At 39.8% G+C, this 26890-nt stretch overlaps 1 protein-coding gene and 2 long non-coding RNA genes across 4 annotated transcripts; 2 read left to right on the top strand and 1 right to left on the bottom strand.

The window, feature by feature from the left end:
• Positions 1 to 449: 449 nt before the first annotated feature.
• On the bottom strand, positions 450 to 23564 carry LOC121599458. Of its 2 annotated transcripts, none has more exons than XM_041927280.1 (4): positions 22884 to 23564; positions 3077 to 3212; positions 1783 to 2305; positions 450 to 1695 (listed from the first exon to the last, which is right to left on the bottom strand). In XM_041927280.1, exons 1-4 carry the CDS (start codon positions 22954 to 22956, stop codon positions 1510 to 1512), a joined length of 918 nt encoding a protein of 305 aa, XP_041783214.1. In that variant the 5' UTR covers positions 22957 to 23564; the 3' UTR covers positions 450 to 1509. The 2 variants fall into 2 exon arrangements, with proteins under 2 accessions (XP_041783214.1, XP_041783215.1); XM_041927281.1 differs by lacking the exon at positions 22884 to 23564 and adding an exon at positions 17730 to 18092.
• Positions 17811 to 25048, top strand: LOC121599459. Its single transcript, XR_006005684.1, has 3 exons — positions 17811 to 17875; positions 23611 to 23694; positions 24228 to 25048. It is a non-coding gene; the product is annotated as an uncharacterized LOC121599459 (long non-coding RNA).
• Positions 25049 to 26045: 997 nt separating this feature from the next.
• On the top strand, positions 26046 to 26798 carry LOC121600405. The gene is made up of 3 exons (XR_006005820.1): positions 26046 to 26179; positions 26255 to 26383; positions 26449 to 26798. It is a non-coding gene; the product is annotated as an uncharacterized LOC121600405 (long non-coding RNA).
• Positions 26799 to 26890: the final 92 nt, after the last annotated feature.

Raw genomic sequence — 26890 nt, 5'->3', positions numbered from 1 at the left:
GACGATAGGTGTGTACTCAAGGTTCGACGATCACGGGCCCGCACGTCTACGGGGCCCTCCTTGCCTTACTCTGTCAACTATTATACTAAACATCCATGGTGCCCACCGCAACTGCTTAATTTTCTTACCGTTAAACTCGCCAGTGTATCAAGCACGCCATGTTCCGGTGGGCTGGCCTTGTTATATTCAAGGAACCGAACGACCCAGCTCGTAAAGTCCTTTTAGAGTGTACACAAGGACAGAGGGGGCGTGGTAGGCTCAAGTTAAGGTAGCAAGATGCCATGGAGGCTTCCGCCATGAAGGCCGAGACAGCGGTTTAGCAAACATCAGCAAAAGAAGTAAGTAATTAAAAAAGTACGCCAAACCTCTATCAATTAAATGAAGAAACTTTTCTTGCTAAAATGTCATCATGTGTATTTTGAGTGTATTACAGAGCAGAACACTAGCGGTAAATGGCGGTTGAATGAATTGATATTTTGTATTTTAATATTACTGTATAAGCTTAAGGTTATTATCATATTTTAACGACGTTATTCCAATCAACCTGGACACTATCCCCTTAGCTGAACGTTCTATCCTATAGATGTTCTACTACGCACTGAGATACTCTCGTCAATTTACAACGTTGTTTCCTTTGGGTGCGAAGGTTACCGTCTCACGCCTGACCATGCTCAGCAGTTACGATTGTAGCAATGAATCGATAAACATGTTATGGCTGTCAAGGAGATTTACCGCACTCGCTAGATCTTTACTTTAAACCATTTGCTAGAATAGAATATCTACATCTTCGGTATCAGGCATTCATAGTAAACGGAAAATCACATCAGTTGTAGGATTGAGTTGTCTCTTTAATATATGGGGATTGATCGACAGTTTCTATTTTTTTAACAGTAAGAATAGGCTTTACTAGCTAGCGTTCCAGTGTTAGATCGTGAGTGTGTGTGAGTGTGCGCGTGTGTCCGAGCAATGTCTGGGCACATGTTCGTACTCTCGCTTTTATCTGCCTCAGTGACGAATCGCAACACCGACTTCTAATAAATAAATTAACCCTAATTGCACTCATCGGTGTTGCGAGTTCGCTACGCGTGACGCAGAATCTTAGATAACGTCGAAACTAACAACGATCGCGACATCACCACGATGATGAACGTGGTACATTTGATGAGTTGGTGGAACACAATTCACGACGATTGCCGTACGCGCCGTGGTCCAGATTGAATCTAATTTGCCAATTACATAGCATAGCGCAGGGGTTGATCAGTACGTAGGGAATGAGTCATTTTGAAGGCTAAATTTAAAATTCATTTCTATACAAATTATAATTTACGGATTATCATCGTAGCTAAAGCGTGATATCAGGCCAGATGTTTAATCCTAAACATTGCGGTAATACCACGGAAGATAAATTAAGCTATGATAAACGATATCTAATCGATCTACAACCCCTATATAGGGGAAAGCAATCATTAAGCTAGTCGGTAATTTACTGTAGAACGCGTCGTGCCTAGATTATCGTAACCGTAAAGAAGCATCTGATCGAAATGACCACCACGCAGATGTCCAGCTGCTGATGGTACTGATGATCGTGGGAACTAGCAGTAAAGTTGTGCTGTGTAATTGACTCCAACTACTGCTAGACGACGATGAGTACATCGATGGGCATTTGTTTGATTTGTAGTAGTCTTCGCAGTACATCTGAGAAAGTGATAGAAAATGATATATTCCAATTAGTGCTGAACAGCCATGACATAATCGACACTTTCAACACACACGCCCACATACCTTTATTAACGTTGACGACATCTTGTCCAAGAATCCGCGCGTGAAACTTGCCGTATCATGGCCGCACGTATTCCTCGCGGCCGATTCCGAACAGTCGAGATACTCCATAAAGGAACAGCAAACCGTTCTCACGTCATCCTCATCCGTGCGGCTTGCCGTGCGATGGTTCCGATGGCGCCGTTCGTGCTGATGTTCCCTTGACTCCTCCAGGGCCGTCTGTTCCTGCGCCTGGTGCTGATGGCCGTGCTGGTGCTGATGTTGGTGGGCCTCGTGCTGTTGCGACTGTTGCGTTATGAGTGTGACGGTGTGATGGTATCGCCGCCCGCACACTTCATAGTCCGGTCGCACCTTCTGTAGGCAGGGTGCGTGTGAAAGGAACTCGCGCTGGTAGTCACCCTCCCGGCAGAGGTCTCGCACGAACTGGTGGGTACCGTTGTACAGCTTGTTGAAGCGGTTCCGCTGCTCCAGGGTCATACAGCGTCGCGTGTAGCTTCGTATGCACTGCAGACCGTTGTTAAGATCACTGAAATAGTTTTAATCAAAATGCAAAAAAATATAAATACTTCTTACAAGTAATGTAATAGTTACTGTAAGAGAAGACAATATAATTTTATGTTTCTATGCCATCATTCAAAACCTTTCAAAACATGCTATTTTATTGATTTCTCAGTAAGTGCTCTTTATTCGTATCATTCTCTCAAGATCTTCGATCGGGTAGTTCATCGGGTAGTATGCGAGCATTTTTCGTACGAGTGATAACATTTATAAATTTAGTCCCTCGATGGTACTACGTGACCAACCGTACTTGTGCCTAATGAAGCAGAATGAACACAAGTACTTCCCACGACATGGGTTGTAAAATTGTGAACGAGAATCAAATTTATGAAACCCCTAAAAGAATGATTCCCATAAATACATAATGTACAGGAGCGTATATGTGTATGAAGGGGAACAGGACCAGCACGAAAAAGGCATCCTCAGACTAACTAATCTCGTTGGGATTACAACACGGACGTTCCTCTTTGTATCGTGCATCTGGTTTTAACACATTCCAACTAAGAAAAATCTGAGCACACTCTCAAACAACCTGCAATGACACTTTCGTGTTAATTGCTCTTCGGTACATCCAACGTAAGTCTCCCTCAGCACCACAAGGGCTTGATGATTTATGGGCAGAACAATGGGCAAGATTTAACTAACGGAATATTGCGGAGAGATAGAGAGAAAGGACGGCACGAAAGAGATGAACGAAAAAAAAACCTAACTACAATTTATTACCGGAACGTAAACTTACGGGCATATTTTATCCAGATCCTCCTTTTTCGTCGCTATGGACAGATCCGTCGTCGATTGTATCACTTGGAATGGGCGGGCACACTTGGCCAGCTCCTCCTGACCGCAGTTTTCGGCCCGTATTCGCGCTAGACTCACTGTCAGTGCCAACGATTATCAGGAAACCGCCGTCGTTGTGTGATTGCGTTACATTACGCGATGAACGAAACAGGACACCATCAGCACACGAAGGTGATCAGCACACGGTCGATGGTCGGTGCAGGATGGTGGTCATGCAAAAGAAAGCAAAGAAAAGAGAAGGAAAAAAGAAAATTAGAAATTGAAAGAAGTGGAACGAACCAATTAAAATACACGTCAAAATATAACGCTCTAAGAGTGTAAATTCGTCGGAAGGATTCTTCCTTTCCTCCACGCAGCTAAACCACCTACCAACCCGTTTGCTCGGGTTGGCACTTTGCTCGTCTCTCTACAACGCTGCGGGTGGTGCCAGTTGGAAAGTTTTTCAAATTAAAAATTCATTTTCGAAGCGGGAATGATTTTTCCCAGCAGAATATATGTGGTAGCCGTTCCGGATCATGCTGGACACCACCTTTTAGTTTAGTTTGAACGTTGAACGGGAAAGGGAAAAACATGGTAACAAACTATGCTGTTTTGCTACGCTTGACCACGATTTGATAGAGAATTTCGCGTTCCTTTTTTCTCGACCACACTCTCACTGAAAATGCAACTTTGGCATCGATAATGTGGCGTTTTTAACCGAACGTATATAATAAACGGATGGACGTTGAGCGAGAGCAAAGAAATGAATGTTGCTATCCAAGTTTCTGTCCCAAGGATGGGTTGGGGTGGGTAAAACTTTCATTCCCGGCTCTTGGTTGGGATAAATTTTCTCGGAAACCGTAGCAAAAAACGGAAAGAAATGAATAAGTTCTTGCATTTTATGGCATCGCGCGTTGTAGAACATGACGGGTTGGGTTTTTTTTTACTAAAAACTCTTTACTATTGAAATGATGGTGCCTTATCTGAACTTATTGACGCTTTCGAGTTGATGCGATGGTGGCAGATAACAAAACAAAAAACTATCTTGCAACCAGAGCAGCAAAAAAGATTATACTCTATCATTAACGTTCATCTGATCGCATCCGGCGAAGGGGAAATCCCAAATTACACCAAATCGTTCAATCTTATGAATCAGAGATGAAAAATTCATCGTTTGGTTTATGTGAAGCACATGAAGAAAAGTACTGAGCAAGGAATCAATGACAAATAGCATATAGAATAATTTATCACAGATTTTTACGAGGACAGCATAATTTGATGTTGAACAAGTTTCATGGTTTTATTTCTGGTCAAATCTTTGCAGTTTGTTGTAGGAGTGATAATGAGTGCAATAATGAAATATTGTATTGTATAGTAAAAAAGCAATACTTTCCTTTCATTGTTTTTAATATATCTAATATATAATAAAAATCTAATTTACTAACATAAATAGTTTAAAATCTTAAAAAGTGTTATAAGTTAGTATTTATTAAAGACACCCAGTAAAAAGCAAAACGAACAATTCGACAATGAACTATCAAAGAGCCTGGTTTAGTTATGAGAGTGCCGTTGTATTTTACATTAGAACATATTAAAGCTACAGTCTCTTAGCAATAATAACCACATAGACAACATCTACAAATAAAAAACCAAATTTTAATCGCCTTTTCAAACCCTTCTCCCACATTGCTGATCATTATCAACTGTTTATGTTGCCTACCGCGTTAATTTAAACCAACCACAATCATTGCTTTTCAATTAAATCTCCATTTTCACTTTCCCTTATCTTCCGCAAGCAGTTCTTCCATTCCTGCACCGTTTAAGTGCGCGCGGTCAACCCCAACACCTCAAGAATCCCGAGAATTGTGGATTACGATTATCTTTCGTTGCTTCACACCTTCCAACGGCAGTGGAAATAATGGCGCAACAAATGCAAATGAATCGCAACACTTCACGCGGGAATTACCAGCAGGAAAGCGAACGCGAACGTACCCCGGGACGGATCGTGGCGACCCGATAATGTGTTGCATTATAATTTGCGTGCGGTTAAGGTAACGGGTAGGGCGGTAGGCTAAGAAGCGCAGACAGAATGCTTCGTTTGCACGTGCAAAAGATGCTATCCTTTGGGTGTTTCCTTTAGCTTCAATTTGGTTACATTTTCTTGGTCGTACTCGCTTACATTTTCTGCAGCGCTTAGAGTGTCGCTGATGAACGGTGGACATTTTGCTTTCGGTTTCAGTTTCGGTTAGGCAGACTGTATGCCGTTTGGTAATTACTGGAATATTTTTTGTGACACTAGTTTTTGTTCTGGCTGGTGTAAATTATTTTTTACCCTACTTGTATCTCCCAGTCCCCAAAAAAAAGCTTTTCCCCCATTTCCCACATCTTTAAACCTGTTACCATTGCAGTTACTTTTGTACGGGATCAAGATTCCTGTCTCCCACCCCTGACATTCCCGTACGTCCGGCTTAAGCATGCTGCTATCATTTATTTAAATTTTCGCAACAATGCCCCAGCAACGTATGCATCCAGCACACCAGCAGCAGCGTTATGCTCTGGGCCGTCCGTCCGGGGAAGGTGGGTAGCTTGTTTTCCTCCCTCCCAAAAATACCCTTTCCTTCAGGTCGTAGCGTATGGGCCATGTCCTTCGGTCGGTGCCAGAGCGTCGATCTTTCGGCTTTCCATTCGCACCGGGAGTTGTTTTTTCGAATAGTAGTAATGGAAAACGGCCCGCTTTGCAGCGATGAACTGCAACCATTATTAATGAATATTCAGCACGAAACACGGCGGATGCACCCCACGGGAAGTTGTTGGCGAAATATCGGCGCACCCGTCGAGCAGTGTACCTGTTCGGGGACTACAGCCCCGAAAAAAAGGAACGCATACACACACTGAAATGCGAAAAACCACATACATACATCTCTGGTAAAACTGTGAATGCGACGAATCGCAATGAAACGGGTTGAAATGTGCGCTCAATATGGCATATCCTTGCCAGGCTGGTGCATACTTGGGCTGCCCTGTTAAGTGTGTTCCGAGCAGCAGTGATCTGCGGCAATTATGGAAGCTTCTGTCCACTACTGTGCCTCGCGATGTTTTGCACCTCCCTGCACGAAGATGAGCGGTCGTTTGACTTGTGCAGTGGAGTAAAATTAAAATCATGCGGAAATTTAATATGCAATATGGATGGCACAACCACACATACAATATTATGGCGCAAACTTCTGGACTGCCCTTGTAGCACACACGCTCACATATCCCCTGCATAAATGTTGCGCTGCCCTTTTCCAGTTTTAGGAGGTACATAAGCGTGGCAAATGTCTCGCGCACATCACAACACCTCGCCGCCCTTAACGATGGTCTAAAGTTGGAAAAACATGTCCAGCGCGGGAAGTTCTTTCAAGGGAAATTGCAACTCGCACCGGGAACTGGAAGGGCTTGTTGCTGTGTGATTTTCAATTACCGAGCGTAAGGGGATGCTTATAAGTGGATTAATGTATCAATAGCTGTGGTGAGATTTTAATTACTGAAACCGTTTGATATTTCGTTGCAACGATTTCGGTGCGCTGTTTGAAAGTGCACACATAAAACCGTGCATTGATGTGCACATATGTTTTGACCGAAGGACCATACATCTAACCGGGTACCTCAATGATTATCCTTTAAAAGCTTTTATTGAAGCTTTGAAACCAATCAAGTGTGTGCGATGGTTTTTTTTTTCTTGATGCGATTCCATGGTCATGCTCTTTCATATTTTTAATATGCCAGTCATAAATAAGTATTACCTGGTAGTGAAAAAATGCCATATTGGCTTATAGGTGTAAAAAAGTGAGAAAGGGTGAAAAGGACAGTGGAACACGCTTTGAATGTATTTTGCTTCTCGCATTAAAGAATTTAATATCCGCTTATTTTAAACGAATATAAATATAATAAATGAGGCTTACGTTTGTTACTATTTTCAATTACGAAGTACATACAATTGCAGACAGTTAAAAGCCCAGTATCAAAACAAGGCACCGTTTAAGAATCGTAATTAAACAAAAAATAGATAATATAGTAAAACGTACTACATGTTACGGTCAGCTAGGCCTTTTTACGACAAATAGAAAAAAAACGGATGAAACACCAATTTGGTTCTAGATTCAGAAAGATCTGTTGGATCCTACTAGGCCGGACATAATCGATTCCCAACCGGATCTAAATGATAATTCTAATATGTGTTCGCAGCCTATTTGATTTCAAGTTTGACAGGGCAACCATATTTTGAAATTAATTCACGCTATTATATATTGATTTATATAAAGTTTCGATCAACTGTAAGGAAAGTTAAAAAAAAATGAATACATTTTGATGGCAAAATTGCAACATCATATTTTGAATATATCTGCTGCAGATACTCTAAAATTACTTAAAAAAGAAATAAAAATTATTGCATTTACTGTACTAAATACTAAATACAAACTAGATATTTTGACAAAGTGATGTATCAATCAATGAATAATTACTTTAATCATTTACGTTATTTGAATATGATGGCCGGATACTGATAATCCCGAAAGTATTGTAGGTCTAATAAAGCAGGACATTTTTTCTTCTAAAATCTACGTAGCACCGTTTATGGCTAATGGTGAAAATTCTATAAATAATTTTTGCTATAAATATATTTTTTACACTTATAATTACTGCCTAATAACCCTCTGACACATCGTATTCATTGGATTAAATTTCCAATCTGTAGAAAATGCATTTTCAACACATAGCAACACAGTTTCATCTTGCCTTTTCCAAAAATTATATAAAATCTCCACCCAAAACTGGAGCTCATAAAAATCTAATCCATCATAACGCTGACATCAAACACACTCCCAACACCGTGTTTACGTTTCACGGGCCGGTGGTCGCGGTGTGTGCAAACCAAACACAAATTCTAATCATGGCTATCACTTTTTCACTGTCAGCAAACAAACAAGGACACTACAATTTCACATATAATGCCGCCGGCACCGACCAACCGCAGGAAGGGGACCGTTTCGAAAACCTGTACCGAGGTCATTAGTGTATGCCATGCTCATCAGCTCATCTGTTTGGAACATAATCGTCCACTCTCGGGGGCAGTGGGTTGGTTAGCAAAGTAACCAAACACAAACAGACACACACATACACAAGCCATTGAAGCAACGCGTGCATTGAATAACGTGCCGGCTTCAGTTCATTTGATTTCGCATAAAATATTACCAAAGCTGGCAGAATCAATCGCGTGTGGGTTTTTACGTTTTCCTTACCCCTTGGTCGTTTGATTCAACCGGCGGATGAAGGTGATCATTGTTCAGGGAAGGACAGACATAGTCACGCTTAGCGCTGGATAGATTTGCATATTCAACGCCAGCTTGCTAATGCACGAATGATGAGAGAAATTGGCGAGGTGTGGCAAGCGGGCCAAGGAGTGCAGGAGTTTGCAATTGAATCGCAAATCACGCCACCATCGTCAAGGGACAATTACAACAAACTGATCGAGCGTGATTTGCCTTGTACTAGTGCCTCCAGTCCCATCCTGCAGTCTTCCTGGAGGCTTCCTGCAGTGTTCAGTGCTGGGAAAGCTTTAATATGTTGCTTCGACCAGCCAAAATCGCAGTTCAACTGACCACAAAGTTCATCCTTTGCATCGTTGCACAAACACAAACATCGTCCGCACCCGTTCCTCGGCTTTGCTTGGCTCTACTCTCTGTTTAGCCGGTGGAGCAACACACAAGGCAAACATTTGCACACTCCGTTCCTGCCGTCCCGGTATTGAGCGGTATCGAGCAAAATCACGATGCCTCTCGTTTTGCTTACCCCTTTTCAATCTCCATCACAGTTGAAAAGGTCCTTTAGCAACATTCACCCCGACGGAGGATACTTTTACAATGGCAGCAGTAGAATTTAAATCAATTGCTTGCCATCCACCGCAAACAAATCGCTCACCACGCGCAACGTATCATCCCAATCGGTGCATCTACTTTGTCCCTGCTCTGGCTCAGTGATACACAGTGATGGATCTTGTGGGCGTGTTTTTTTTTTCTATGCTTCAATCTGGTGCTATGTTATTTTTATTTTGTGGCCAAAAAGTCTTTTGGAAAGCAGCGCACAGCGAGCGCCTAGCTTGCCGGTTGCCACTCCACCATTCACATTATGCGGTGTTGCTTGTGCGGCTGAAACGGACACCAACCATTGCGGTTTGCAATCGAACAGCAAAACAAACAAACGGTTGTGGCTGTTAAATAAATTTAAATGCAAGGATACTGCTGCTACTTCCGTTTCGCTTCAAAACTGTTCAGGTCGGTGCGGCTCGCCGTGGCAGCATTACCGGTTCATCCCGGATAATAACAAGCACGGCAGGTAGGAAAGTCAGCACTGACGCAACCTGTGCGATGTGATTAAACAAGCACAAACCGTCCTAGGTCAGTACGCTGTTACAGGTGAATCTGAGAATGGTTCAAAACACTTCAAATAGCATTTTGGAAGAAGGGACCCGGGCCGACTGAGGATAGGTGGACGGCAATTTGAAATTCGAGGCACAATTTGCGTGAAAACTTGTGCAGCTAACCTACACTGCAGCAGCATTTTGTTTGTCTTTCCCCTTTTCGACTGTTGCCAGCTGATGGTGGTGTAACGTGGCCGATGCCGTGCTGCGGCATTTTGGGCTACGCTTGTCCTTGAAAATAAAAGTTTTGCCGTTTTCGGTGTGAATGAGGTTGGCTTTCCATTAGCGGCGTGAATTTGAATACCTATAATACGCTTAGCCACATTTAGTAGCAAAAAAATAACGTTTGCCTCTTCTGTTGCAATCCTTTGCAATGTGCGATTTGATCTATATGGTAAGTTACAAACCACTAACGAAACAAAACAAAAAATCAACTCTGAGCCACAACACCACAATCTAATTAGGGTCGCAAACTCCGACTTGCAATATTTATGATACGATGGAGAAAACTCCATTTCACACCTTCCGATATAAGAGCTTACCTGCCCACTCCACAACACCAAACATCAGCAAAAGAAATAACGCTTAAACGTAACCAGCGTTTTTGTTGTGTACTGTTTTTTTTTCATTGCGTTATCTCTTTACCTCTTCGTGCTGGCAAGGATCAGATACAGCTTGACTTAATCCTTTGCGATGCGAAACGACTTCACGCCCGCAAAGAAGATGCGGCGCTCAACCACAACACCTCGTTGTGGGGCCTACATTTATGCGCAAGCGGTGAGTGGCAGTCGCGTGCAGGGATAATGAAACGATAGATTGCAACCAAAGTGTGTAGTGTGGTTTAGTGGTGGTAGGAACGTAAAAGGAACAGGATCGTTTTAAAACCGACATTTCATTTTTTCCCATTTCCTTCCGCTTTTAATTCTAACCGGTTCTAGTTCTTTTTTAGCTTGAAAAATCCATTTTTTATTCGCCCTTTTCTTTCTTGCATAAAACATGTCCGGCAGTGGGGACGTTACAGCGCGACGGCAGAAAAAAAAGCTTAACCACAAGCTAGAAAACTTTAGCCCGACGTCCCTTCCGTTCCTGGAGCCTACCTGTGTGAAGGACTTTCAACTAACGGGATGGATATGTTTTCTCACATTCTGCTCTCATCCGGATCGCTCTGTGGATCGGTGCAAAATTCGCGCAAACCCGGCTCGGCTCATGCCTACCCTCCGTCTAACCAGCGTTCAGCCAAAAAAGTGGTACGGTTGCATGTTAATCGCTTTTGCCCTGGCGTAAACCATTTCCGTTTTGGTGATTATGGTTTATCCTTGGTATTCATTGTGCTCATTCTCACTTGTTTCGACGTTTTTTTTTTTGGTTTCAAACTCGAAGACAACTGGTCGGTTGCGGTCTGGCACACAGACAAGCCTATTACTTTGAAACTTTGCAAAGTTGCGACGAACACCGCACAATTGCAACAAAAAATGGCTCTTTTTTAACCTCAACTCCCATTTAGTGCCCAGTCACGTCGATTAGCTATTCATCACCACATTTTGTTTTTGGGGTGGAAGCACCGGATGTTTGAATGAAAAAAAAATACAGTATTCAAACGAGGTGCATAAATAACCTCGTTTTTTGTTAATCTTTAACCTTTAATGAAGCAGCGTAATTTGTAAAACGGTACCTTTATATCTTAAAATTAATATTGTCCAACCCATTCGTGCTACATCTCACCGCTTTCGGAAGCATGTGGATTTATGTGGAAAAATAATCAAATTTACTAACAAAGCAAGGAAAGAAACTTTATCATCTGTCGAGCACAGGGTTTTCGGTTGAATCTTGGCACCCCGGAAGAGGCAAAACAGAGCCGGAAACACATGTGGCTCACTACACCGGCAGACGGATGTACATGTCGACAGAGCGAACTCACCGGCAGGTTGCCCTCTACTCAGTACGGCCACTTTTCTGCCATTTCTTTTGCAACTCTTCTTTCACTGGTCTGGATGGATTATCCTTTGTCGTTCTATTTTCGTTCACGCCAGAGCACAGTGGCTGGCCATTCTCCTGTATAGGTGATAGGGCTACTGCCACAGTAGCGCAATGGTTCTACCCATACGCGTTTGCTGCAGGTGCAGGATGTAAACTTAATGCATAAATTATTAATTTGCCACATCATGTGAAACGGTGGCCCAGTCCGAAGTAAAGCGAGCCGGTCGGATTCGGACCGTCAAGGTGTCGTTGAGGAGCAAATTGCAACGAGTATGGCCGCTTTTGGGGGTTTATGTCACAGCCTAGATTCTGGTTTCAGTTGTTCATCTTCAGCTCCCCTCTTCTCCCTCCCTCTGTTGCCTTAGACACAATTTTAACTGCCCACAACGGTTTAGGTTCTGATTGCGTTGCAGATAATAATCTGTGGCGGGAAGGTAGAGAAAAGCCAGAAATAAGCTGCTAATTTTTAATGTTTTGTGTGCACCATTATTCGTTTTAAAAATGATTCTCACTAATTTTTAATCCTTGCCAACGCGCATTGTTGAATAGAATGCTCGTTTCCCGCTTTCACATTTACACAGCGGGACGTATATCGTATGAAAAAACAAGCACCTCTATGTATACTAAAGCAATCCTATTATGGAGTGCTGTTTTCCACGAAAAATGAACAATATTGCTTGTTTTTAAAGTAAATAAATGATTTCATTCCATTCCTAAACTTATTTTAACTTCATTCAAGTGAAGCATAATAAATTCAATAAATAAAACAATTTTAGTTAAGATGGGATGACTCTTATTATATTAATATTAAAATAAGTTAAGTATTCCGCTAAACAACTTTAATATAATAGATCAATACGTATCTTATGTGCAGCTATTCAAACATTCCAAGAATTTCTTCCTCAACTCAGCCATACACCGCGACCATTGGTCCATCACATGGAGACGCCTGGTATTTTACCGCATGTCCTTTCTACTCGCAATTCTATCCCTCCCACCAACACGCATTACAGAATCTAGCTACCGCTGAATGGTCACTTCAATCGTAGCTTAATCATACCTCACCCAAGCATTCAAACAGGACCAATTGTCGACCAAAGTCTACACGAACGTACGCTGTTGTGGGATTATTTCCAGTCCGCAGCAACATTCCATTTCCGACACGCGAACAATTCAAGCATGCGATTAATTTGTAGTAATTTCAATCTAATTGTCATTAGCTAGCACCAAAATCGCCGCAGGCACATCTGCCAGCGGAAGGTTGCGCTATTGCCGTGCCGATTGTACCATATTGAAATGCTTAGCATTGCCAAGCGCACCCATCGCCCATTATAATCGCACACGAAGTAAACACACGTGTAAGGTGCTGTTTTCCCACTTGTTGACACCTGTTACGCAGCTATGTAGGGGTTTTCACTTTTCTTCACCGGTGAGAATTATGGTGTAAACGTGTGGCTCGCTGGCCAGCTTACGATCGAAGCTGGGGTTTATGTGCATTAATTATCTTTACGATATGTATAATTTCCTAATCTATTTCCGATTTTCCGCCAAGTGGCTTAAATGGAAGCTAAACGGTGTACGTAACAGACTGAAGGTGTATCTGTATGAAGAGCGTTATTGGGACGTAGGATATAAATAATTCCCCTTATACAAGGTACTCGGTAGGTATGAAATAGAACGCCAAGCGGTCAGTTAAAAAGCATCAACATCCTTACATCCATGCTGAGTTAATTGAATGGAGTAGATTGAATATTTTACACGCTATTTCTCATCATTTTAAACGTCGGTACGGGCCTTTCGACATGCAAGATGCACTTCCACTCATACTAGCTCTTAAGCATGAAAAAGGAATGGAAAACTATTGCTTCTCATTATTTATTGTTCTGCACCCTTCGCGGAAACAATGAAATAAAGCTTTTCTGCGTGCTTGTTCGTAAGTCCAGTGATAAAAACTATGTTGAAAGAAGAAAGCTTTATTTAATATAGATGGCTATAAATAAACTTTCCAACGGTTAACAGATGTCTATTACAATACGAGAACATTTTTTTATGGTGGGTTTGTAATTTAATTTAAAGCTATTGATTGCATACATGGCATTTGCTGTCAGCTGTGGAGCACAGTAAAATTTGAAGTGAATATTAAACTGGTAGATTATATTCCTTTCATAGTTGATTTTAAACTGGCGAGAATTCTATGTTGTAAAATACATCCTTTGAAGTATAATTTTCACAGCTTAAGTTGTTATATAGCTGCTCTTTGTTATTCTCCTATACATAGTAGTGAAATGTTCATCACAAGCTTATGTCTAACCTATACACTATAAGATTGCTTGAAATCATACCGAACTTAATGATACGTAAAATTAATTTCTTTGCATCCATACAATGTAGCAAATCTAGGTGCTTGTCATGCACAATTAAAAAATAGGCCGCTCCTAATGATTCGCTATCTTCAAAGGTTATAAATACCGCGACAGCGCACGTGCAATGCTGGCAGCTTCGGTTCGTATAAAAAAACGAGTATAAATAGTAAAGATCGTTCAATGTATCGGAAGGACGGTTAAATAAAATGTTCTAATCTTCGATCAAGAATGTTTCAATCTTCTACGACATGTAAAAAAATATTTCTAATTGACTGAAATGCTATTTTTATTCGTAGACAATTCAACTGCATTTGACGTCTGCCATGGCAATAAACAGATCAATTAGAACAGCATATGCCTAACAATTGATGGCATTACACGTGCCGCAAGATGCAAAAATCCAAATAATGCGCAGAATCGTGACGTAAACTGTGGCTCGTGAATAAAGGTCACAAACTCGTACTTTGTCCTGTTTCACGACGTAGTCATGGTGTTTACCGACATGATCAACGTGCTCTGGATTGGTTTGAAAATTATTCAACCCTAACCTACGCCATCGATCCGACGTCTAGCCACCACAGTAGTCTCTCATGTGACGATGTCAAAAGTATGTCATCGCAAATCATTTTCCTTTCTATTCGTTGTTTTAAAATTCAAGTAGCAACATTTACTGTAAACAGTTTTTATAACCAATCTCAATTCGGTTAAAAAATAGCGTCTTCATGGTTTTACTCTCGAAAGGTTCCTAGACGAGCAGCAAGACAGAGCCGGTCTACTGAGCGTGCTCTAATTTTATCTCAGGTGGTTCTCGCTACCGTACAGACAAGATGTTCCTGTTTCAAACCTCAAACTAAGCATACTTTAAAGGAGTGGGAGTACCTAGCACGCTCCCGTGGGAATTCAATAAAAACCAAAATAAAGCAAAACCGCCAATGGTTTTTTTATTGCTGTAAGATAAGCCACAAATAAGCCAGATTGACTAATTAAGCGTATGATATCAACGGATTAGCGTGACATATCTATCTCAAAGGATTATAATGATAAAAATGTTGTTTCGATATGCAGTAGAAACTGAAACAAACCGGATCAACCATGTGATAGGGGTTCTCGATTCCCATTTATCAGCTTTTTGATAGGGGAGAAGACATATGGTCAGGTCACTCATATTTTATCGATAAGGAATAAAAAAAGTGCCTTGCCCGCAGAGATGCTCTTGCTTAACTTCCTGGAGTTTGTAAATTGCAAAATGTGAATAGAAATGAAGAAGGGGCATTTTTGTATTTGAATACTATTCTCTGAAAGCTAACAACACAAGCTAACAACTTTTACTTATATTCAGACATGCATATATATTTTGTGAGGTAGATGATTTTGAAAAACTTAGTATTAAGCTATGTAAGCTGACATGGCTAGAGTTTTGCTTTTAATCGAATTCCAAAAAAGTAGAAATGTATTGAGATTTTGCTAAAGTCAAAAATTGCATGTTACTGTTTTGTCATGTCTTTGTGGTTGAATTGATTTGAACATATTAATTTAATGGTATAAAATGCATTACTTCATATAATTTTCACTGAAAAGCGATCACTAGATTCTAGTTACGTCGGTACATGATTTAGATAATATATGCTTTTGATGTATGCGTAGTATTCTTTTTTTTATTCAGGAGGAATGGTCCAAAACAGCCGTATTGCTACATAGTATTCATAGTATTCAAATGTTACAACCTAAAAAATAAAACCTATAATAGAACATGCTTAATCGCCGTGAAATCATAGACAATCATAAATGTGCATTTAATGCAAAAACTGTTTTTAAGCACAATAATATTTCAATACGGAGAAATGGTACGAATAAAGATTGTGATTTAAACTGTGGCACATGAATCAACATGCTAAGCACTTAGGAATCATTCAAATCTATTTTTTGTGTTACGGAATTTATGGCTGAACCCTAATAAACTATTTAAATAAATAACGGTAGTTGATATTTGTGGGATAAATGTATTATACTTGTGGACTATCAAATTTGAAACACTTGTATCTACGATTCTCAAGTATTACGAACATTTGGCAATAGACCGTACAATCGACACAGATATACACTAGATATCTATCTGCCAGACACCAAATTTTATGTGACACGCCTGGCTTGTGGTGTGCGGGGTTGTACACGACTGATGATAATTCTGCAACACACGTTACGAACATTTTGACCGAGAAACACGAACGAGTACTTTAACGAACTCCAACCGATTGCTTCGTACCGATCGCTCGTAAGATCGTCCGACTGCAATGTGCAGCTACCTTCAACTGAACACAAATTCGTACGACGCTCGTATCTAATTAAAGCATCGCCTCTTCTCCAACCCTGATCGCATTTCTACACGCTCTTCCGCCATATGACTTTGCCATGCACGATGCACACGCGGCATGCCGCATCGTAAAAAGTTGTAAAAAGAAGAACACTCCGCGAGAAGTAGGTATACGTCATGTTTCGAACGTACGATACATCGTACGATGGAGCCTCAACCAATCGGACGCTTTGGGGGCTCGCCAGACCATTGCACAAATACATATACGAGTAAAAAATTCCACGTGCTGAGGAGGTAAGGTGACTGGCGCGCTACGCAACACACCTGACACGTCCGCGATCGTCCGTCTGGGGTGTACCGGATTAAACTGGCTTCAAGTGGGAAGAAAAATGATCTCACAAATTTCATTGACGTAACGTCAAATTCTTGGGTGCTCCAAGGTCTGCGAAGGGCTGGTAAGGACCAGTGGGAATTCCCCTCTTTTGGGCGTGAGGGTGTACATACGTACTCACTCATTTTTTGGTCAATTTTGTTTTGAGTACCTTCGTTCGTACTAGGCTCTTCCATGTGCTCAAGTGGCCATTGACGTAAATGCGCTCTCACAGTATTAATGGAGAACTTAAAGCAAAAGCCCAACGGAACCACGGGGAGGATCGTCACACCGCTCTCCAAATAATATGCCTGGGAGAGACAAGCCCTCTCCAAAATAAGGGCCTGGAACGTGGCGTAAAGCAATGAGGAATTTGATAGTTTCAGTTTATTTTAGCAGGTCAATGCCAACATATTGACCTGCTTTACGCACTCGCATAACTACGAGTAGTTCTAGAAACTTTATGTGTACGACGCAGTTCTTCTTGAATCATTGGACAATTTCGTGTCTCGAGAATATGGACATGGTAAATTAATTCAATTAAGCTTAATTGGAGTGATTGACGTCGCAATTGTTACTTTTTTGCAGCCAATGATCTGACTGAGATCTTTTTCCGGGTGGAAAAAGAAAATGTATTGAAACTATTCAAGATATGAAATCTGCCAACGACTGCTGGAATAGGATAGTAAACGTGAATGTGTTAACCTAACTGTTAAAAATATAACAAGGCCACAGTAAACTAAAACTTTTGAGAAATACATGATTGTCGATGGTTTGTCTATTTGAATTATGTTTGTCTGTTTTGACAAATAAAACAAATTTATGTGTTAGTTTCTTTGAGAATCATTGTGACCATGATGATGAATAAAAAGTTTCGAGATTGATAGATAATCAGGAAAACGACCTGTACACATTGTATTGACGTCAGTCCACAGCAAGTTTTTGTTCATCAAGTTTTATAGACCCATACAAATTATTCACCTTTTTCTGTTTATTCTGATTTTATTGGCATAGTAGCTTAAAAAAATTACATACAGACAGAAAATAATGATTGGAAGCGATTTTAAGAACAAAAACATGCGTGATCGTGTCTTATTGAGAAGCAGAAGTATGAAAAAACTTTTTTTAAATTACCCTCCTTCATTCAAGATGTGGCAGCGTTTGCACATATCACGCCACCCGGGACACTGTCGCGGTTCTATTTCGCAGTCGCAGCAAACTCGTCGAGTGTCAGAGTGTTTATGCACGAGAAGGTGATGCTGTCCGTTGGCAGTTGGAAGGTTATTTTCAGTTACAATCACTCTTGAAAGCACACTGTTTTCGTACTACGTTTTTGCTCAGTGAACAGTGAAATCAGCTACGAAGCAAAATATCGAACACGTGAGACGAAACCTAAGTAAAGAAGGAAGTGATTGTAGATCCGTCAAACAATGCGTATTATGTAAAAAGTGTTGGGAATGTTTGTTTACTAGCACTGTCTTGTCTTTTAGGCGCTTTTTTACGACTGAATGGTGGGAAAAATAGATTTTGTTTTGTTTGGTTACGCCCGAGCCGAGCTTGTGATTGAACAAAACATTGATCATTATGATATACAAAAGATTTTTTCTTATTACATTCAAACGTAGCTTGTTTTACGTGAGCGTGTGATAATATAATGCGCCTTATTGGTTGAGAAGGCGACATAAGGTGGTTTTGCCTGTTTGACAATGATCTACATTAGCATATTAATGTTATTCGAGTGTAGACACTTGGGCAGATAATTACAAGCCATTGATAGGATTCAACAAATTTAATTATCCTCTCGTACTGTGTGAAACACAGCATCACTTACACGTGACCAAGGCAACAAGCCCTTGTACGAAGTGACCCACCTCGGACCAGTATGAGGAACGTAACAAGTTTGATCGCAATGGTTACACTATGTACGATCATAACAAATCAATCATGCAAACAAAAGCCACGTGTTGATGAATTGGAGCTGGCTCTCATGATTTTTTAATACGCCTTTTTTAACGAACAATACGATCATCATGAACTTATACGAGTATGATATGTGGCGATCTTGAATTGTCTTGCTTCCTTGACCATACACGTTCCGGTCGATGACTTTTTTCGAGAAGAATATAGTGAACACCATCGAAACTTGTTTCGTTCAACTACCTGACCATGAATGTGGCCTTTTCACTCCAACTGGGATGTCGGACCACACCAGTTATCTTATCTTTGCCTCATAGATAAAGCGTATTCTGGTTAGACGGTATTTGTGAAATGATTTTGCCGCTCTCTGCTTACACAATTTCTATGGAAATTAGCAAGTTTTCGTGCAAAGATATAGAATGACGGGGTCCAGAATTGGCTCACTTCCCGAGGAACTTCTAAGCCTTCTAATGACTAAAATCAACGAATGATCTCGATCCTGCGTGCCACCATGTCCGACCTTGGCCCCTTGATGCTAAAGCTTCAGCACCGGCTTCTCGGTTCGCTGCGCATCCAACCAACGTATCGGCGTTACGTTCCAAACGCGCAATGCGATCGTGATCGGCGTGAAAGGTAAACTGGCTAAAAAACGGAACACGCTTACCTGGTTAACGTGTAGCGTGAACGTCGAGTGGGGCGCTCCATAAAGTTTTAACCATTTCGTGGTGGTAGTGTTGGCTGTTGGTATTGAATGAATTCCAATGGACAATCGAAAGCTATGTTACTGTTTGTGGTGCAATATGTGTTAAATTTGCAGTGTTTTGCACAGTGGTAGAGTATTGAGACCTTTTTAATTAAATTTTGAATGAAATAAAAAATTAAATAGTTTTCTTATTATTTAGAGTATGATTTATAGTATTGTTATGTAAAAAGTTTGATTCAATATTTTCGTTGAATTTGAAAAGTAAAGCTTTTATTTTACTTAAGAATTTCCACTTTGCTTTATTCGCTGGTAAGTAGCGTCCACCTCGAAAGTACAAAACTTGCCTTTTTCAAGACCGCGCTCCGCTGCTTATCGAACGGTACTGAAACCCAACAACAAACGGTTTGCCATACCATTTACCGATACCTGCTTCGGTATGCCGTTGTGGAAAAAAGCTGATACCTTGCCGAGCGAAAGTTGCACGCCTATGTTTGAGCTGTCTGGGCGCACAAAGGCAGTCACGCATAACATACATACAATAAAACATAAACTAAGCTGTTTAAAGGGAAAAAGGGACTGAGTGCGAATTGCTGCTAGACCGATCAGCTCATATTGCAACCGATTGCGCATTATTTGGCATCACATGTATCTTACCTAAGTCTTCATTTCTTGTACTATATCTCACAACGTAGCTCCACATCATGGCGTTATAAATGTGTGCGTTTGTATATTTTGTTGTTGACACAGGTGGAACCCCATTCAGTGACGTCACTGTATCGTACGATTCTCAGAGAGTTGCGATTGGTTGGTTGGTTAAATCCGGCAAAACATTGTGATCATTCCTTTCCGTTTTGCGATGGGTCGCTGGTTTCTTCTTGTACTGTTTTCTTTAAGTCTTTTATTGGCCAGTGACTCGCATTTGTTGCCAGCACTGTCCTCAAGTACCCGATACGGTGACATGATTGCATTAAGCTAGAGACAACTAACTTTGGCACTGTCGATATTGTATAGTGTGTTACGGACTTAACCTTCCGTTACATGTGTGAACCCTACCGAATAGGTTGGAGCTTAGCCAAAAGACCAAAATTATAAATGATCATCTGTTAGTGTGAGCTATTTGGCACAACGTATGCCAACGTATGGATGGGTTGTGAAAGCAATGCAAATATAACACATTTTTAGACACAGTCAACCCACACATATAGTGCTTGAAAAGACTGTCACAATCTAAAAATGTTGAAACTCGTCATGCAACCACTTTTGGATTCAGTGCATATTGAAGTGGGCTGGATGGCTGAAAAGGAAATATTATTCATTCATGAGCTTCGTTGTGAATAAACAAACGAGTTGCAGCCATTGGTTGCAGCGCTCTCACCTAAGTAGATTCGTTAGCATGTAACATACTTATTTGTCTGTAATGTTATTCAGTATCTAATTAACTCTTTTCGTCATATTAATTTATTTTTATGTTTTCTCTCTGGCGAAATATTCTATGTTGGTCATGTTCGCTCTAAAACGGGCCTTTTAAATTAATTTGTATCAGGTATCCAGATAATAAGCGTTTGGGAATCGATCCCATCCATGCTTGATGGAGCCTATGTGTTTATTTAACAGACCACCGGAACGATTCAATTATGATTCAATTATAATTTTTTATCTTATAATTTTTTTTCTAAATTGTATGTATTTTATTTTAAATAATGGTTATAGTTCAAGTTCACTCTCTCTCTCTCTTGAATCTATATTGCCAAACTAATGCTCTACAAACATTTGTTGGAGAGCGTTGACGCGGCCGCATCGTACGATTGATCAGATGACTGAACTGATACCTTTATGCAAAACGTAGCTTACATTCTTATCAGTCCTCAATAACCTCAACTCCAACCGTTTGTAACGTGGGATACCCCCCAATACGGTCGTATAAGTTGACATTCAAGTATGATTGATGTAGGTTTTCCTAATTCAATTGTATCGCATGACGTAGCATGACTACGACGATGACTGTGTGATGACGAAACAATCGATCGTACGATCCTTCACTTCGATTTAATGGGAGGGATATGCCATTGAATAACTTATCGCCGATGAATACCTGTATACATCCATATTTCTACCTGTACCTACAGCGAATTCGTTGTGCTTCAAACTGTGGATGGATTGTATATATACTCAGATATTTTCAGTAAATAGTTCTTATAGCAGAAATAGATCAATAAAACAACAATCCATATCCACTATCGATCCATATTGGTACATTCGATACATTTCGATTAACGTCTAGAATAAGTCGTACTAAATAAATTGAGCTCCAAAAAATATAATATATTAATGGATGCTTTTACGATACTAGCCAGCTGTATATAGTTTGACAGTTGGTGGTTTTAATCATACTAACACTCCATACAAAATCACGCGCAGAACTAGTCTCAAATATTCAGCCTAGATTAGGTCAGCTTGAAAATATGTAAACAAACGCCGATTCGTTGCTAGCGCGATCAGAATAGCTCATGAAGGATTTGTTTTATGCTGAAAGTTAAAACATGTTTGAACCGATATTTTAAAATGCACTAAAGTATTATAGCTCACTTCAAACAAGGATTGATGGGTATGCTAAACAGGATCTCCATGCCCCTGTGGAGAAATGCAAAGCCATATTCCTGTTCCGATTAATATCTTTGTCCCAAAAACACTCCCAATTCCGTTGGCTGTGAATGTCTTAATGATTTTCAAAGATATATACAGATAGTCTCCGAGATATAAGGCATCTATTGTACGTGGATTCGGAGATACGTGGTTTCATAAATTTGGCAGTTCTGATTTCTGACAGATTTGATCCATTAAATGACAAATATAAAATAATTAATTTTTTATTAAATTTTAAAAATCGTTCATAAAATTGATATTGTAATCTTCATTCAGAAGCATCTCATTGTTGAATTCCAATATGGCGGAAAGCAACTCTTACTCACAAACAGGCTGAAATATCACCTTTAATCATAACCAGATCTTTAATCATACAACGGGCCTATATAAAATCAGCAATAATACCAAAATGTATTGCAAAATATTTCATGATTCTTAAAAAATATAAAACACTTTTATTGCACCGCCTATAGCCATGATTAAGCAGGTTTTTCATTCAAATTTCTTCTGTAGTCGGTATTTTTTTTAAAGTTTTTGTGCGCATCAGACGTATTTATGAATTCCAAACAACGTAGTACAATGCCACGAAGCAAAGGTTCGCAGATATTTGTACCACTTAACACTTTTCCCCGAAGTGCGCGGGTATCACGAGCAGGTAAAGCTTTGCACATGTTTTGAGTCTGCATAAAAAAGGTAGGAGGGATAAGATCGCGTATGCAGACGCCATTCGCTGAACCTTTTTTTGACAATTTACTGTGGCCTGTTTTGCTTTTCTTTTTTTTCAAGTGGCTTGAAGGCCTTGGAACAGCTTTGAACCGGATTCCTGAGGGATGTGACATTTTTATCACCTCGTATGGTGATCGTTCGTTCGCAAAGAGTATATGCCCAACTGATATGATAATGTGTATTGTGCTGCAGATGACTGTCCGAAAGATAAAGCTCCTGTTTGTGATTAGCACAAACGGGTCACACGTTGTGTAACTATATTTCTTATAAACTAATATAACTGCTATTAAATCACTTACCGGTTATAAAGACTGTGACCAGTAAACATAATCTGTTGTAAAATTTGCTAAAATTGATGGAAACTGGAAGCATTTTGTTTGGTTTGCTGTTTTATTTCCACTAAACAATTTTGCAAGCAATCTATTATCTTATTCCAATCACGTTTTATGAACTCAAATAAGCTGTACTTTTATCACTTTTCACATTTATCTTTCAAACACATCACACATGCACTCACAAATCTTCCAGGATCAGTTGAAAATCATCAACAATTCATGATATTTTCAATCGATTAACGATTAATGCTGGTGCCTGCTTCTCACTTAGCTGCCCGAGTTATGCCTGTTTTCACAAGTCAGCTTTTTATTTTTATGGCTTCTAGTAGTTGAAGGTTTTCACTTATTTGTCGATACAAACACTCATACGATTTGGAAACGAAACTTTCATCGAACTGTGTTCACTATTGTTTCGGATAGTAGTATCAGTATGCAATCTTCTAGCACAGCACTGTACACGTTAGCGGAATAATACGCTGTTGTTGACGAACCGGCGAGCCGTTATGTTTTGAAATGCCTTTACGTTAACGTTTCAGTTTTTATGCATATGGTAGATGATACGCTCGCACCTTATGCTTGGCGCGAAGAGAAACTTCGCTTGAGCAACCTCTCACAACGAATTCTCGGTCGTATCTGAAAAACAGTAAAACATTTTCAAAGCAACTTGCTCTTACATTAACGTTTATTGCAGATACGCCAAGTATCGCGCCAAGGGTGTCAAACATGAAGGGTGATACATTTTAAATGTAGCAGATGCGTCGCATGCGTTGCGTTGGTAAGTGAAATATTTTGCTTATAATTTTAGAATTCCATAAACTTAGATGTGGAATATGAAAATAAGATTACCCAAACAACCACATATTTTTCTCTCGAAAATTTGCCATGTGAAATTATTTGCTTGATTTTTCTGCATCACTACCATTTGGCAAGTGTTGGGTTTGACAGACTTGCGTGGCATTTTTTTCAGTGAAGCTTGATGTATAATACGTAAAGTGATTTCCTCACATGTTTTTCGTGGACTTAGTGTAACATACTTTGTTTTAATTACTTTGCACAGTAACAATTTAAAACTGAATAGTGTTAAATTTTAAAATATTTTATATTATATAGAATACATCATCTTATAAATATATGTTATAAAACATATAATGTCTTATTTTTAATTTCCTAACGCATAACGAATACAGCCTATAAAAATTTATGAAACAACATATTATTAGTTACGTACTATTGCTTCTCTGCTGTCTAGTTACTAATTCGTCTTCCGATTGCAATAGTTATTTTCTAACAATGTGAATTACATTCTAGGAAATGATGACAAATGTTGGAAATGTTGAAATTGTCTGCTATTTCCCAGCGTCAACAGTGAAGTCTCAAGTGTAAAAGTTGCATCTTTAAAAGCTCAGACAGCCAGTAGGAGAAATCCAAACTGAAACAATTATTGCCCTATTGTTGGGTGATATCAACTTCGCTGGTGGACCATACAATGTTCAACGAAGTGCACGAAGGGATGCATATTTAGATAGATACGAAGCCATCGCAATTTGGATTCCCAGTATAGTGCGCACATCCTTTCTGGATTCTCCATATCACAGCGACAGTTTGCCTAGGCAGCAACCATTGTGTCAATCTTAAAAGCATAGGCTCTTAGTTTGAGTATATAAATATGCAAGGATTATGCTTCTGATGACACTTTGACGTGAGCTGAAACTCGCACCAAACGACCATGTTGCGTGTACGGGAGAAAACTCGAGATGTGGACTATAAATTTGCCAGCTTTAGAGCGTCCCGAAATGCATTGTATGACATAAATGCACCACTTTAGCTGTAGGTGCCTAGATGGGCATCTCAATGTCAGCACAACACCGCAAAAGTGACCATCCGTTCCATGATAACAAACCCAATGTCAGCCTATAAGTCAACTAAAGGAAAATGGGAACTGTTCCACTTTTGAAAAGAATCTTTCGGTTGCAAGAAGCTTGCAAACACACATTAAAGGTAAGGGAATTGCTAAAACAGGTTGAATGCATACTGGTGTTTTTAAAAAGCTTATTTACAGACAAAGATGAAGATGTAGATTATTGTAAGATATGAAAATTTAAAATGTAATGTGCTGAAATAGTCATGTATTTAAAATGTTCAATCCAAGGAGCTAAGCTATCTAAAAATGTTGAAATACAAGATATTTTTTAGAAAATAAAGTTGGTACTAGTAGATATACAGCACTTAATAATTTGGTTGAACTGTACACTCCAATCGATGCTATTTTGTTGTTAATAAATTAAAATCAATAACAGTTCAAATGTGTGTTTTCAGCATATTTTTAAGGTGAAACTGCTAACATCGTTTGTTTCATTTTCTGCTCGTTACGTTCACCTTAAACTTCATTAGTATTCGTAACAGAAGAAGTAATGAATTGTGCTTCATTATTTTGAAAGAATTCTTGGTAAAAGATGGAGAATGAGGATTTATTTCCCAAGGGAATACAGGAGAACGCCAAATCAATCATTAAGCATTCGATTTGTGAGTGAACGAGAAGAAGGTTGAAAATGATAAAAAAACGTCACAGTTGTGTTGAAATCAAAGTTTGTTTGTTATCCTTTTTTCATTACATTTCGGTTTTGAATACTTAGTACGTACAATAATGAACAGTGTGCAATATTGCTTAATTCAATTGCAGCAGTTGACTAGAACCTTTATTTTATTTGCGCCTGTGATAATGTATGCACAATGAGCGCAAGGCGTGCTATAATATTTTTAATTTTGATTAATTTAATAGTTTAGGAATTTATCGGATAATTGCATGAGATAAGGTTAACCTTTCGCATACACGAGCAAATCTTTAACCGTATTAAGGTAAATGCTCCGTGAAAAGTATTTTTCACACCTTTACCCTGAGCAGCATACTGGTAATAAGATCAAGGGTGGTAGGCATTTGAAGTTTTTTTTGCTATGGTTTACTCACAAAACGTACAACGTACAACAACCCCTGACGACGAACCGTCTGGAAACAAATCCCTCCAGGCTAGTAATTACTGCATGGAAAATTAAGCAACAAATCCATTTTTTCATGCTGGACCTCTGCTGCTACTTCTGGTATAGCCGCCTTTGGATTGGATTCTTGGATCGAAGATCATCCGTTAATTTTTCTTTCACTTTTCTTCCCCTTCTGGTCTCCAAGCTTCGGCGCTATGCTGCACTAGGTTGCGATCGGAGCTCCTTCAACTGCAGCTTACCAGTTGGAAGCGCTATGTTGGAAGGTAGGTAAAGAAAGCTGAACTACCTCGGAGGAACATAAAATTTCTTTTAATTAAAAACTTTTCCCTCCTTCTCAGGGAAATGCGAGCGTTAAGACAACGGGCAAGAGGATGGTGAGACAGGGGATGGAGAAACTCCACGCGTAAGGGATGAAGAAGAAAGGAAGTAAAGGACCGATACAGCTGTCTCCGCTGAATCGCATCGAGGTAGTATTGAATCGTGGCGCAGAAGATTTATGAACGCCATCATTTTCTACGTTCAACCTTTTCAGCCAACACACGTAACAAAGCATCCTTTCCAGCTGGTGGGATGCATTTGGAGCATTCTAAAAATTTGCTACACCTTTTGTAAATTTCGGCGAAAATTGAACAGAAAACATCCATTCCAATCAAAAGAAAAGTAAAGTTGATTTTGCTTCAATCGAGTTCAAATGAGTGGACAACGCTTCAAGTAAGCATTTCCTGGAGGATTTTTTTGAAGTTTTACTTCCTAGAGTATATACAAATTGTAGGCGTTGTGTCCGCGGAAAGGGGAGAAGTTATGCGAGCAGTAGTGTGAAAGTTTTCACGGATTACTTTTATTTTGCTCCCTTGTATCGTTCGATTTTCCGGAATAAATCAAATAGCATGGAAAGGGCTTTTGGTATTAAACTGTCAACTTGTTGTTGTCCTTCATGATTGAGATTTTCAAAAATTCAAAAATATTTAGTTAAT

This window comes from Anopheles merus, chromosome 3L, assembly GCF_017562075.2.
Source record: "Anopheles merus strain MAF chromosome 3L, AmerM5.1, whole genome shotgun sequence".
Lineage (NCBI taxonomy): Eukaryota > Metazoa > Arthropoda > Insecta > Diptera > Culicidae > Anopheles > Anopheles merus.
Note: the sequence above shows the minus strand (reverse complement) of the source record. Positions and strands in the feature narration are given on the sequence as shown.

Excerpts from the sequence above, each read along its gene's own strand:
- LOC121599458 (XM_041927280.1), bottom strand. The coding sequence starts at position 22,956 with ATGCTTCCAGTTTCCATCAATTTTAGCAAATTTTACAACAGATTATGT. Across the intron at positions 2,306-3,076 it reads GATCTGGATAAAATATGCCC|TGATCTTAACAACGGTCTGC; the intron begins GTAAGTTTACGT and ends AAACTATTTCAG. Across the intron at positions 1,696-1,782 it reads TGTCGTCAACGTTAATAAAG|ATGTACTGCGAAGACTACTA; the intron begins GTATGTGGGCGT and ends TCACTTTCTCAG.